This window comes from Manis javanica, chromosome 3 (genome assembly GCF_040802235.1).
Source record: "Manis javanica isolate MJ-LG chromosome 3, MJ_LKY, whole genome shotgun sequence".
Lineage (NCBI taxonomy): Eukaryota > Metazoa > Chordata > Mammalia > Pholidota > Manidae > Manis > Manis javanica.
The window spans coordinates 37903765-37917037 of NC_133158.1; the positions used below are offsets into that span (position 1 = coordinate 37903765).

Below are 13273 nucleotides of genomic sequence, written 5' to 3' on the forward strand. Positions count from 1 at the left end.
TTTTTTTCTAGGCAACTGCTAAAAGAAAAAACCAAAGACAAAAATAAAATCTGAAATCAGACAGAAAGAAAAAGAAATGACCATGACCACAAAAGAATAATAACAATACCAAGTTGAGTCCTCCAGGGAGAGACAGATGCCCCAGGAGAGCATAAAGGCACCTTCACAGAGCTGAAAGGATAGTCTTCAAAACTGAAGGTGAAATAAAGTGACTTTCAGACAATTAAAAACAGGATTTGTAATCAGCAAAGCTACACTAAAAGAAATACTAAAGTTCTTCAGTCAGAAGGCAAACAATCTTAGAAAGAAACCATAAATCCATAAACCAGTAACGATACAGTTATTTTGAACATGATTGACCAATTTAACTTAACTGACAAATACAGAATACTACAGCTAATGAAAGAATACACATTCTTTTCAAAAATACATGAATGTTCTCAACCAAATCATATCCTGGGTCATCAAGTGAGTTCCAAAAATTTTAGAGGATTTATAGTATATTCTTTAATCATAGAGTTAAACTAGAAATCAATTATTAAAAAGATAACTTGAAAATCACCAGATGTTTGGAAATTAAGTGATGCATTTTGAAATAACCTATGAGTCCAAGAAGAAATCAGAATGAAAATTAGAAAAGTTTGAACTGAATTATAATGAAAATACAGTATGTCAAAACTTGTAGGGTGCATCTGAAGTTCTGTTTATGGACAAAGTAATACCTCAAGTGCATGTGTTAGGAAAGAACGCAAGGTGAAATGGTATTTTGCTGCTCTTAGGAAACAGGTAAAATCTCTCACATGGCTACAAAGTTCTGGGTGGTCTGGCTCTGCTGACTTTTTGGAGCTTAGTCCCTGTCTCTCTTTTCTCAAACATCTCTCTCCAGCCACAATGCCTTTCAATTCCTTGAAAATGTCAAATTACTTTCTGCCCCGGGGCCTTTGCACTTGCTGATCGTTCTGTCTGAAATGCTCTTTCTCCTTCCTTCCTCTGGCCAACTTCTCATTGCGCAGCTGAAACGTCATTTCTGTAGAGAAGTCTTCACACTGTCCAAGTCTGGGTGAGGGTCCTTAGACAGGTGCTTTTTAATTCAAACTCTCTCTTTCACTGCTTATTGCTGCACCCAGTCACTGGGCAATTGCTTTCCATGAAGTTAATGTTAACATTTTGATTGCCACTCCCCCAGTGCTGGAAGTTCTGTGCTGGCAGGAACTAAAACTGTCTTATTTGTCACTGTATCACCAGTGGCCAGCACAGTGCCCAGCAAACAGAAAGCTACCCTCTTCATGTGGGTCAAATGAATGAATGAATGAAAGAATACATGGACATCTAGTCAGCCATCTAGGTAACCATTCAGTTTACTCGGAGTTGTTAAAAAGCTGGCTCGCTGTCTTGGAAGAAAACTCTCCAGTATTACTGCTGTCAGCAATTGACATTTATTTCTGTGGCATTTACGGTGTAATTTACACTCATCTGCTAATCCAAGAAATCTCCCCATCAAAGATTCTGCCCTCCACCTCACCTCCAACGCTTAAGTAAAATAATTTCTAACTCTACACTGCTTCCTATTACTCTGTTTGGGGAAAGACAAAATGATTTTTTAGTAAACTCAATTTATCATTAAATCTGCCATGCTATGCCAAGCTCAGGGCCATAACAGTGACTGAAATGACTGCCATTATTAGTAACAGTCACCAAGGGCGGTTGTTGACATCCTAGGTCTGCACCCTGTGTGGTGCCTCGCTCCAAGAACGCAAGGAGGTATCATCTCCGTTTTGTAGGTGAGGCAACCGGGACTGAAGTGACTTGCCTGCGGGCAGAGAAGCCTACGAAGCAGGGCTGAGGTTTGATTCCAGGTCTGCGGATTCCAAAGCTCAGGCAGGTTCTTAGTGTCACCCGCTGCCCCTGTTTTGTCCAGAGTAGGCCTTCAAGGGACAGTGAAGATGCAAAGAGAATAGTGGAGAACAGTGGATTTGAAGCAATCCAAGCCAAGCTTGGCCCCAGCCAGCACTTAACCAGCTGTGGTTGTGGAAAACATAAGGGAGGTACTCAACCTCTCTAGCCTTAGTCCTCCATCTGTGAAATGGGACCGGTGACAGTACACAAGAGGAGGCAGTTGAAGTGCCTTGCAGAGCACCTGCCATCCAGTAACACACTTAGCAAACAGCAGTCACTGTCAAGGGATGTTGTAAGTAAGCAAACAGAATTTCACTTTGCTCAGATTAAAAATATACTTACATGCCACCTGCCCTTTGCCTTCAGAGGATACAAGGATGAGAAAGGACATGACAGTAAAGTCATTCCCTAAGCCAGGGGACGAGCAGTCCAGGGATTCCCGCTCTAAGGATGGTGGGCCACATGGCAGGTGTCAGAACACCATGGCCACTGACTCGAAAGCTGTCTGGCTTCTCCCTGGAGCTTCTGTCCCTCTGCAGTCCTTCCATGATCCAGGTAGAGAGAGAAGGGGGCTGTGGATCTGGCATCACAGCCCCACAGACAGCCCTGGGGTAGGACCAGGGCATCACATTACTGGGGTAGCTGTTACCCAGTGGCCTTTGTATACAACTGCTTCCCCAGCAATCCCTCTCACTGATCATGATTTTGAGTATTTGCCAGCCCTGGATGAGCCAGACTGGACCCTGTCTGTGAAGGCAGGAGCATCTGCTTTGGGGTGGCACACACAACCCCATGGGCGGCTAGAACGTTCCATTCCTCAGGGTCCACGCAGCCCAGGGTCCTCACTCACACCCAGGCATCCTGAGGGATCCCAGTTGGCAGACCACAGACCTTTCCTCTTCTCTGTCTACCTGCTGGAAAGTTCTTTTTCTGCTGTTCTTACTCTGGGACTTGAAATCTCAGGAGAATTGGTTCTTCTTCCCCAAACCTCCTCTTTGTTAGTTCTACCACAATCCAGCAGTATTTCCCCCGGCTTCAGGCGCCCTGGGCTGCAGCTTGGGTCTGTACTGAACGGACATCTGTCCTGCTGCCCTTCCTGATGGCTCACATGATTTTTGTCAGTAGCTGTTTACAAGTAGCTCATCACCTCCTAGTCACCAACCCTCCCTCTGACATCTCCTTCTTGTGGTGCCAGATGCAGACCCTAGGCATTATGCACAGTGACTGGTCTACCTGGGGACTCACCCTGACCTCCCCTTGGCAGGGAGAGACCCGAGGGAAGAGGAGGGAGTTGTTTGGAAGCCCCTGGCTAATTTATGAAGGTCTCCACGTCCGCAGAGACCACCCTCACACGGAGGACGCAGAGCACAAGGCCTGCTCCCCCTGCCCACAGGACCCCGTTCAGAACTCCCTGCAGCCTGCACCCCGACTAAGCAGAACCACATCTGTAATGGACACACAAATGCACCTCCTGCTCTATGATGCTCTGTGAGGCTTCCCCTGACAGAAACATGACAGTCAGGGGACAGAACGCTGGCACTCAGCACCTGTGAACCTGAGCGAGCCATCAGAGTCCCTGAGCCCCAGTCCTTCTGGAAGTAAAATGGGGGCCACCCTGAGTGTCATGGTGCAAGAAGCACAGAAGACACCCACAGGAACAGGCTGCCTGGAAACCACCCCACAAATGGGGGCCGGCAGCCTCCCTTCTTTGATCTGCTCGAGGGCCTGATGGCCCTGCAGGACACTGCCCCTGACACAGCTCTGCCCACTCCCATTGCCAGAGAGCCAGGAAGAACCATGCGCTCATTTGGCCCATATAGGTGACCAGGAGCTGCCTGAAATCCAGGTGAGGGACTGAGGAACAGATGGTTGTCTATGTTATTAAGAAATTGGACATCAGGCAGGTGTTGGCAGGCCTCAAACCACATGTGGGAATTTTTACAAATATGGGCTAAGTTTATGAAAAATAATAAATACATTCTTACTTTATTGTGTCCTCCATTCTCGAAGCTGCCTCGTGGAACTGCTGTGCAGACAGTTCATACATCTCAGCATTCTACAAAGTGAAAAGCAGAGCTGGTTACCAGAGACTGAAACTTCCTTCCGGCTCCCTCATGGGATGCAACCACGCTAGAAATCGACAAATGCTCATTTCTTGACGAGCATCAAAGCAGACTGGTGACTGACCTACAGCTCAGGTCTAACTCCCACAGTGGACTAACACGGCTGCAGAATCCTAGAGGGAGAAAGGTCGGAAGTACACATAGATCCTCTGGTTCATGGATCAGCAACCCATAACCCATGAGCAAAATCTGGTGGCTGCCTGATTTTATAAATAAAGTTTTATTGGGACACAGCCACATTCACACTTGGTTTGCCCACAGTCTGTGGCTGTTTTCATACAGCAACTTCAGCAGAGCTGAGTAGCTCCGACAGAGACTGTACGGCCTGCAGAGCCTAAAATATTCACTATCTTTAAAGAAAAGGTTTGTTGAGTTTTGATTTGGTCCAGCCTATTTTATAGGTGAACTCTGCTGCCCAGAGAAGTGAAGTGACTTGCCCAAAGTCACACACCAAATGGCAGGGCCAGGACTATATCCCAGGCACCTGATTCCTATTTGAGCGTGTGCTCTGCTCTTGCCATGACCACTGTACTCACTGGCACAGTCCAGAGCACTGCAAGCTGCTTGCAAAGACATGCACTTCCATCCTTCCTGAGGACCTAGAAAGTGTGCATGTACAGAGCCAGGTTGGTATAGGGGACAACCTGGGCCTGCAACAAGATAGCCAGGCTGAAGCTTCCAGGGCCACCACAGTGTGAGTCTGGCAAGCTACTTCCCGAGTTTGTGAATTGCTCACATAGGCCCAGAAACAGCACCCTCCACTTGTTTCTGGAGACCACGATACCCACATCTGCTAACCCAACCTGCCAACACTCTCCCAGTGGCACATCCTGAGGTTCATGAATGGACTAGCAAACTTCTTGCAGGAAGTGTTCTCAAGAATGAAACAACCCCAGAGGACAGCTTGAGACAGGGTTGGCAGTCAGACCTCCGGGGGACAAGGCAGCCACAGATGCCACGTGGAGCCTGCTAACCCATGCAGGCCTGGGTCAGACCCTTCACGGAGCTGTGCAGGAGAGCAAACAGAAGCTTCTGGTTTCAGGTGTCTTCCACAGGCACAGGCCAGGTAGTCCTGACGTGGGGCTTGAGAGGCAGGTGGAGGGGCCCGGAAGTCACGGAGCCATGCCGCTGCGCACACTCATGGACCCTGAGCCCAGCTCTCCCCAGCCCACCATGCACACAGCCTGGCTCCAAAGGAACGAACCCCTCCTTCACCCAGAAAATGCGACAGGTGCCCAGAGCCGTGCGAGGGAAGTGCCTCAGCCCCATGGCACCCCACCATCTGTGAAAGGGAAGGTGGCCGAGGCAGGGGCGGGAGCTACCCCCTTGGGACCACAGCACGTTAGAGGTGGAGTCCAGGAGGGGCAAGGGGCCCAGGGAGGAGCCAGCTGGGCGGGAGCTGGAAGGCTGGGCCTGAGCGGGTGCCTGGGGCCGTGAGAAGAAACCCCTGGAGTGGAATTCCACTCCTGCTGGGCTCCCGCTCCCAGCTGCTGAGTAAGCCCCATGGCTCAGGCCTTTTCTTCTTTGGAGAAGGGTCAGGTCACCGTACTCTAGGCCGCATCATCCGCCATGGTCCCTTTCCAAGGCAGCAGCCATGACCTGGGTGCTCTGGGCTGACGGCATGCTGAATGCCTTCACTCTGACCCCGCTTGTCCCCAGGCACAGCCCAGCCAGGGTGAACTCGGGAAGCACGCAGTTGACCGAGCTCAGACTGAACATGTGGTCAGCTACATTTGTCACAGGAAGTGCCCACAGGCCAAGAAGTGGTTGTGATCACCCCACTGCAGCTTCCTCTATTGTCTCTCGGGATGACTCGGAGGAATTCCCCTTCCTTCCGCACCCCGCCCGTGTGCAGACCCCGACCGGCACCACCGGGAGTCCCACGGCTGCTGCCCGACATGCAGAGGCTCTGGTCCGCACCCGGGTGGCTGGGCCTGCTCTGCAATCACCACCCTCGTGTCCATCAGGCCTTCTGAGGCTGCCGAGAGCACACAGACCCCTCTGCCAGGAAGAGCAGGGCACCCCATGGACTCCAGGACCATTTCATTCCCGAGGGGCTTCTAGAAGGTCTGGGGACCAGCCATGCTCATATGGAGAACTCATACTCATGCTCATATGAGAACCTGTTGAGTGCCAGGGGATGCTGAGACAAATGCACCTGCTCCCCAGCCTCATGGGTTCGCAGATGAGGCACTCTCAGATCTGTACCTGGACACCTGGCCAGATGTCCCAGGTGCTCTGGGACACCAGAAAGGACAGCCTGGCACAGACTGTCAGACTGGCTTCCTAGGAACTGGCACCTGAACAGAGGCCTGCATTTTTAAAAATAATTTTGAAAAATTAATATATGTGGTTTAAAAAGGCAGAAGCTCAAAGGACAGAGGGTAGGCATACAGTGACCAGTAAAGCCCTTGGTCAGACTGGACCCCAGAGCTCTGCCCACTTCCGCTGCACACACAGACGCAAGCTCCACATGAACACACAAACTGACACACACTGCACCATGCTTTTCCCCTTACTTCTCAGAGGCCTCATCCATTTTACCTGCACAATGCTTAAAGACATATATGGCATCTATACCTTTCTGTACAAGTGAACACATCTGAAGGGTACATTCTAAAAGCCAAATTCTTGGGTCAAAGAGTACATCCACTTTTGGTGAACTGAGTCTTACAGGATGAGCAGAAATGGACTGATACTGAGAGGGGGTCTTGAGAACAGAGGCAGCAGCAGGAGGGAACGTGAGGGCACCACAGAGCAGACGCTGCAGTCATACCAGGAGCAGGGGGAGGGCTGGGGCTGCAGAGAGAGGTGGCCCAGGCCGGGCATCGGGGGCAGTCCCCAACTGAAGGCTGGGATCTTAGACCTCAGCCCGCAGGGAGTGAGGGGTAAACAAAGGTTTTATTTTTAAGCAAGGGACTGGCAGGGTAGATCTGCATTTTGGAAGGAACGTTCTGGCAGCTGTGTCGACCACAGAATGTAATTCCAGAGGGGCACCTGGAATGACCCACAGCACAGTCCCAGCACTGGGGAGGCAGGCGTGCGGGGCCTGAGAGGGAGTCCTGTTACCTGTGTAAAAGTCACTAGGAAATCGCTCGGCAGTGCACTGCACTGAGTCCCCACACATTAATTAGCACCCAGTGATCACAAACTATTACATCTGGGTGATTTTTCTTTCCCATTACACTCCTCATATTCCTGATTTTGGAGCCTTTTCCTCCACCCTCTAAGGAGCCACCCCTCCTCCTCTCCACCAGCTGCTCCGAATGCACATCTGAAACCAGAAGACCTGATCTCCATTAATTAAATCTGCCATTAAAAATTAAATAACGTGAGTAAGAGGTATAAGTGTTATCTCTATGGGTTTCAAAAGTCACAATGTTCCTCAATTACTTCCCAAGCAGTTTTCATATTTCATACTGTCTGATTTCTCCAAGGGCCTGGATTTGCAAGATCAAAAGAGTGTGCCAGGGTGAGGGAAGCATGGCGAGCTGGCTGGGGAGGGGGTGGGACAAGGAAACGGGTCACAGGCCATAGAGACGGTCCTGTTGCCCCATCACGGGGCCACAAACAGGGATGCAGAGTGCAAGGAAGGGCAGGATGCAGGAGGGGAGGTGTCCTGCACTAGCTCAGTAGCCCCGTACACAGAGCGAGGTGTGGGCAACCATGGACCAGAAGAGAGCAGAGCTCAGTCTGATGGCCTGGAGAGGAGTGCAAGCCCTGGCAGACACACACCCAAGTCATGAGCGTTCATTAATTGCCTACTGTGTGCTGGGTGTCACATAGTCTGTGAGGCATTTATGTCCAGCAGGAAAGAAAGAATTAAGCTGTAAAGAGTATTCCAGGAACATGCAGGAGGCAGCCTGGGGCAGCTGAACCTGGGTCAGGACCCAGCTCCTACAGGGTGTAAACCACTGGCCAGAGCCCAGACCTCTGTGTGTGGTTCCTCAGCTTCTCATCTGTAAAATGAGAACAATAAGGGAGCCTCCTTCATACAATTTTGGGGAACTGGTATAGATGTCAATGAAATAATGCATATAAAATGCTTAGAACAGTGTCCGACTTGGAGTAAACACTCAATAAATATTTTAGGAATGTAACACCCAAATGCATATTAACCAAGGAATATATTTGGAAGAGAGATCTGGGAATACTGGAAGAGTGAGGGAAGGTTTCTTGAGGATGTAAATTCCACAGAGGGAGGGATTTCCACCTGTTTTGCTTGCTGACCTATCTCTAGGCTCTGATAGTGCTGGCATGTTGTGGGTCCTCAATAAAAAGTTCTTGAAGAAATGGAAGTAGGGGTCAGAACCACTAGAAAAGATCTGATGACATGACTTGGATGTGGTCGTTCGCTCTGTCAGTTGAGAAGCTCTGCCAAGCCAGGTGCTCTGTGGCACTGAGGACAGAGAGGGGCACAGACACCACCCTGCCTGTGGGGAGCTTGCAAACTGAGGTGAAGCCCAGGCCGGCGCAGCACAGGGCATGACTCACGGCAGGCTGAGGACTGGGTTGAGGGCCACAGGTGTTAAGTGAGAATCAGGAACTTGGGGCCTTTCCCCTAAAGGGAGAGCATTTTACCAGATGCCTTAGACAGTATAGTCACTGGTTCTGCTCTGTGGCTATGAGCACCGTGCAAACAGGAGTGCACCGCTCACAAGGTACACCAGGCCCACCGCTGGGCGCTGCAGCAGAGATGTCACACAGGCTGGCCCCTTCACACCCAGAGTGGTGCTCCAAGGTGGGACTGCCTGCCCCCCCACCAGCTGAAGACATGTGGCTCGGTGAGGCAAAGGATCCCACCCAGGGGTGGGACAGGGAAACAGGTGGGGCCTGAGAATGGGTCTGCCAGCCTCCTACGGGGTCACAGCCTTCTCTCTGGGCCCAGCTGTCCCCCAGGAAGAAATTTAACAACCCAAAGGCCATGTGGACAGGACTCAGACCCTATGTTCAGTTACATGTAGAAAAATGTGAAGCCTGGGATCCAGGTCTCCTGGAGCAGGGGGAGATTTCCAGTCAAACAAGCACAGGCTGTGGAAGGGCCTAGGGGTGAGCGATCGAAAAGTCCCAAGTGTCTGAGAGCAAGAGAGTGAAGACAGAGAACCTTGTGCCAAGGTGCCGCCACCCAGGGAGACGTGGGGCTCACCAGCCAATCACCAGAAGCCTCCCAAAGCTCACGGGAATGCTAAATTTTAAGGCAGGTGAAAAAAGTGAAGGTATTCAGGATTTGGAGAATCTCTGACTTGAAAATATTTAAAAAAACATGAAGAAGAAATGAACATATGGCTTTAATAAAAAGCCCAAATAGTCAATATAAAAATTTTTAAAGCTCAGGACATGTAGCCCGCAATGCACTTGGTGAAAAAACAGAAACCCAGCTTTGCTGAACAGCTGGTTGTAGGCATTTCTGAAGCCAGCTGCTGCATCTCTGTCCCCTTCCCTCCTCCCGGGTACCATACCCTACTCTGCTGCCATGTGCAGAAGGGGCCAGCTTTCCAAACTTGCTGTGGCACTTGCCTTGCACCAGGGGGCACAGCCCACAGACTTCCCGTCCCCATCTGCTCACAACAAGTCAGTCTGGGATCCTTGCAATCCCAGAGCGCCTTCCCCCTCCCCAGTCTCCTCACCCCTGGGCCCGCCATCCAAACCGGTCATAGCCATCGACGCTCAGGCCACAGCCAGGACTTGCCACACCCCAGGATGGCCCTACCTAATTCTCCCCCCATGGCCGACCCCCACACAGTCCCACTGGGGATGTTCCCTCCATCTCCCTGGGACCAGCATCTGCCCAAGTCCTCCTGAGCATGCCTTCTGCCCTTCCCATTTCTCCCCTGCTCCTTTCCTGCCCCCTGCCCTGAGGCTGCTGAGCTACAGGCCTTAGCCCTGACGTGCTGCTCTGTCTGGGCCCTTTCTTAACTCTCCCTCCTTCCTCTTCAGTTTGGGCCCCGATTCCAGATCCTCCCATCACACTCTGAGACCCTCAAGCTCCTCGCCCCCTAGGGCACTGGCTGCACTGCCAGCCGAGCTCCAAATCCTGGACTACCTCAACAGCCTGCCATCTGCCCCTGGGCCCAGAAGGGCCCAGAGAGGTTCAGAGATTGGCCATGACTGCAACTGCCACAAGCACAGGGCTGCAACCGTAGGTGAATTTTTCACACAACTTGGAATTCTTGAAATTCTGGGTTGGCTTCCAGCTCATTCCCCACAATAGCTATCCTGACCTTAAGCTGTTACCCAGCCCTGAATTCCAACTGTGGGCAGATGACTGTGTCCCACCTTCAGAGACTACAGAGTTGCTGCTGGGCACGGTTGGCCCATTTCCCCCGGGTGTACATCTGCCTATGCCCATGATGCGTCCCCCTCAGAGGAGAGCCCACCACCCACCTGGGCTCCTGGGTCCCAGGGCCCACGATGACATGGGAGGGTGCCTCCGTCCCTGAGCCCGCTTCTGCATTGGTCCTATGGGGAAAATACCAATCTATCTTTCAGCGGTTCTCCGAAGATGCAATGAATAATGAGCCCAGGGCTCATCTGCTTCCACCATTCATCCAACAAATACTGAGGGCCTCCTGTTCACCAAGCCCTGCTCTAGAATCACAGGGCAGAGCAGTGAGCAAGAACACTGAAGCCCCCACCTTCACGGAGCTAGCGGTCTGCGTACGGAAGAATGGGAAATAATTCCACTAAGAAACAAGTGCCATAAAAAGACCCGGGGGATGAGGAGCAACCAGATGGGGTGGGGCTGCTTTTAAATAGGTTGCTTCAGGGAAGCCTCTCTGTAGGGGTGACCTGAGGTGGGGATCAGAACAAGGTGAAGAGAAATGAGATTCGGGGGAGGGCCTAAGACGGACGACACTTGGTGTCTTCTTGGAAAAGCAAGAGGAGAGTGGTTGCAAGATGTTCAGGCCGGACAAACAGACGCAGGCAAGGGCAGGAGGGCCTGGCCATGCCCGCGCAGAGCATGGGGCTGGCAGGGAGCCACAGGGGCTTCCACTGGGGTGAGGGGCTGCTGTGTAATAAGAGGCTACAGGGAAGGGAGTGGAAGCAGCCAGGCCACTGCAGAGACCCAGGAGAGAGACGGTGGGCCATTTACTGAGGGTGACGCACTGGATCTTGCCCTCAGCAGCAGAGAATCAGACTCGGTCTGGGTGTTGATGAGACCAGGACAGCCAGTGGAGGAGTCTGCAGTTTCTGCTCAGTGAGGGTCAGCTGAACACCGAGATCCCCTCTGGCCTGCAGCAGAACTGCACTCCATTAATAATTTGATCCTATTCGTGTTTCCTCTTTCCTTTTGTCAGACCTGCTTCCAGAACTCTGCGCCTCATAAACACTCATCTTCTGGTTCTCCCATTATGTGTCTGCCCCTCTACATTTGCTGCGTTGGTGACCCCACCACTTCCTGTCCGACTCCTGCACGGGGACCTGTCAAGGATCACGGCTTCCTTCCTCTTGGGACCCTACACGCTGGCAACCAGCAGGTCACTTTCCCCTGCTCGTGCCCCCATCGACCCCTCTCTGTCTCCCCACTGGTTCTGCTTTCATCCCATCTTTGTACTCTTCTGAGGATGCACCATACTCGTACACCAGACTGGTGCCCCTGCCACTACCGCCTCGCCCTCCAGCTTATCCTCCATGCTGCTGGGAAGCCATCCTCAATGCAGCTCTCAGCTTAGAAATTCCCACAGCCCCCACCCCCTGCAGAGCGGCACCTGAGACTCTCCAGTTGAGATCACCCTAATGAGTGACCCAGACACTGCCCCGATAGGCTCCATACCTGTACTGACTCACCGTTTCCCAAGCTTCCATCAAGTTCTCTGCATCATCTCCTCCACCAGTTCTTCCCTGTTCACCTGAGCGACTCCGATTCATGCTTTGAGGCCCAACAATGTCCTCTACTGGGCAGTGTTCTTCCTCTCCCACCTCCCAGGCAAAACTCACGATTCCCTTCTCGGTGCCTGTCCCGCCTTTCAGTAGCATTCCCCAGGGCTCTGCAACTGTCTGCTAACCTGCCTGTCTCCCCAGCTTGGACTGCAACTGCGGGAGTTCAGGGTCAGCACCTTGCCTTTACTGCTGTCCATCACCCCTACTGAAGAATGAGTGAAGGCGGCATTATCTGGCTCCCTCCAGATTCTGCACCTCTCTGGACTCGGTCTCCTTCCCATTCTCACTGGTACTGGCTCAGCTCTGCCCTCTTCACCTCTGGCCTAAGGTAGCCAATAACTCTCCGCTTGGTGGGCTACCAGTCCCTGGTGCTGCCCTCCTCACGGGCACAGGAACAGCGCCCCTGAAGCGCATGCCCGGTCGTGTCAGAGCCCAGTTTATGACCCTCCCCATCCCACCAGGGCACCCCCATCCTGCCCTTCCAGGCACTCCTCATTCCCTGGACATCCCATTCCTAACACACCTGGCTGGCTGCCATCTGAACCTTGCTAAGATGTGAAATGCTAATCAGTGTTGTGACTGTGGTTTTAGGTGGTGAGATCCGCCCTGAAATATTTGCATTTGTGAAAAGTCAGAGGGAAAAGATCCCTGGCACTTTCTGCTCTGCCACAGTGAGGAGCCTAAGGCTCAGGGATGGGCATTCTGGACCGGAACTGCTGCTTCTGTGGGTCTGGTGAAGTCTTCTACCATTCCAGTCACTTCTGCACTGTGTGCCATGTTGTGCATGTGCCTGATGGGGCATGACCACTCTCTCCTTACAAGAAAATGGAAAATGAGAGCATCTTGGACTTATGCACACACACACACACCTTTTGCACACTGTAAAACACTAGATAAATGTAAAGCTATGTTAACTGGTAATATCTGCACAGGATTTTTAGAATTTGGATTTACACTGAATACTAAACATTAGCCACTAGACTTCTGGGTGAGTGCTGATCTTCAGCCAAGAACTATTTTTCTTTTTTATTTACTTATTTTAAATTGATGTATAGCTGATGTATGATATTATATTAGTTTCAGGTGTGTGATGTAGTAATCGACAATTATCTACATTACTAAATGCTCACCACAGTGTTGTCACCATCTGTCACCACACAAAGTTATGATATACTTAACTCTACTCCCTGTGCAGTACTTTGCATCCCCATGATTCACCTATTTTATAACTGGAAGTTTGTACCTCTCAATCCCCTTCACCTATTTTGCCTATTCCCTCGCCTCCCTCCCCCTCAGCACCTACAGAAAACCAGTCTGTTCTCTGTATTATGAGTCTTTCTCCGAGAGCTATTCATCATTGTGTGGAGTGGACG

At 51.4% G+C, this 13273-nt stretch overlaps 1 protein-coding gene across 6 annotated transcripts in view; it reads right to left on the bottom strand.

The window, feature by feature from the left end:
* Positions 1–13273, bottom strand: part of CHCHD6 (coiled-coil-helix-coiled-coil-helix domain containing 6) — a 254920-nt gene that overhangs the window by 39326 nt on the left and 202321 nt on the right. For 3 of the 6 annotated variants that reach the window (XM_037023990.2, XM_037023987.2, XM_037023986.2), the window contains one exon: positions 3882–3952. The exons of the other annotated variants lie outside the window; for them this stretch is intronic. In XM_037023990.2, coding sequence (XP_036879885.1) covers positions 3882–3952 — 71 coding nt within the window. The remainder of the gene's footprint in view (positions 1–3881; positions 3953–13273) is intronic. 6 annotated transcript variants of the gene reach the window in all.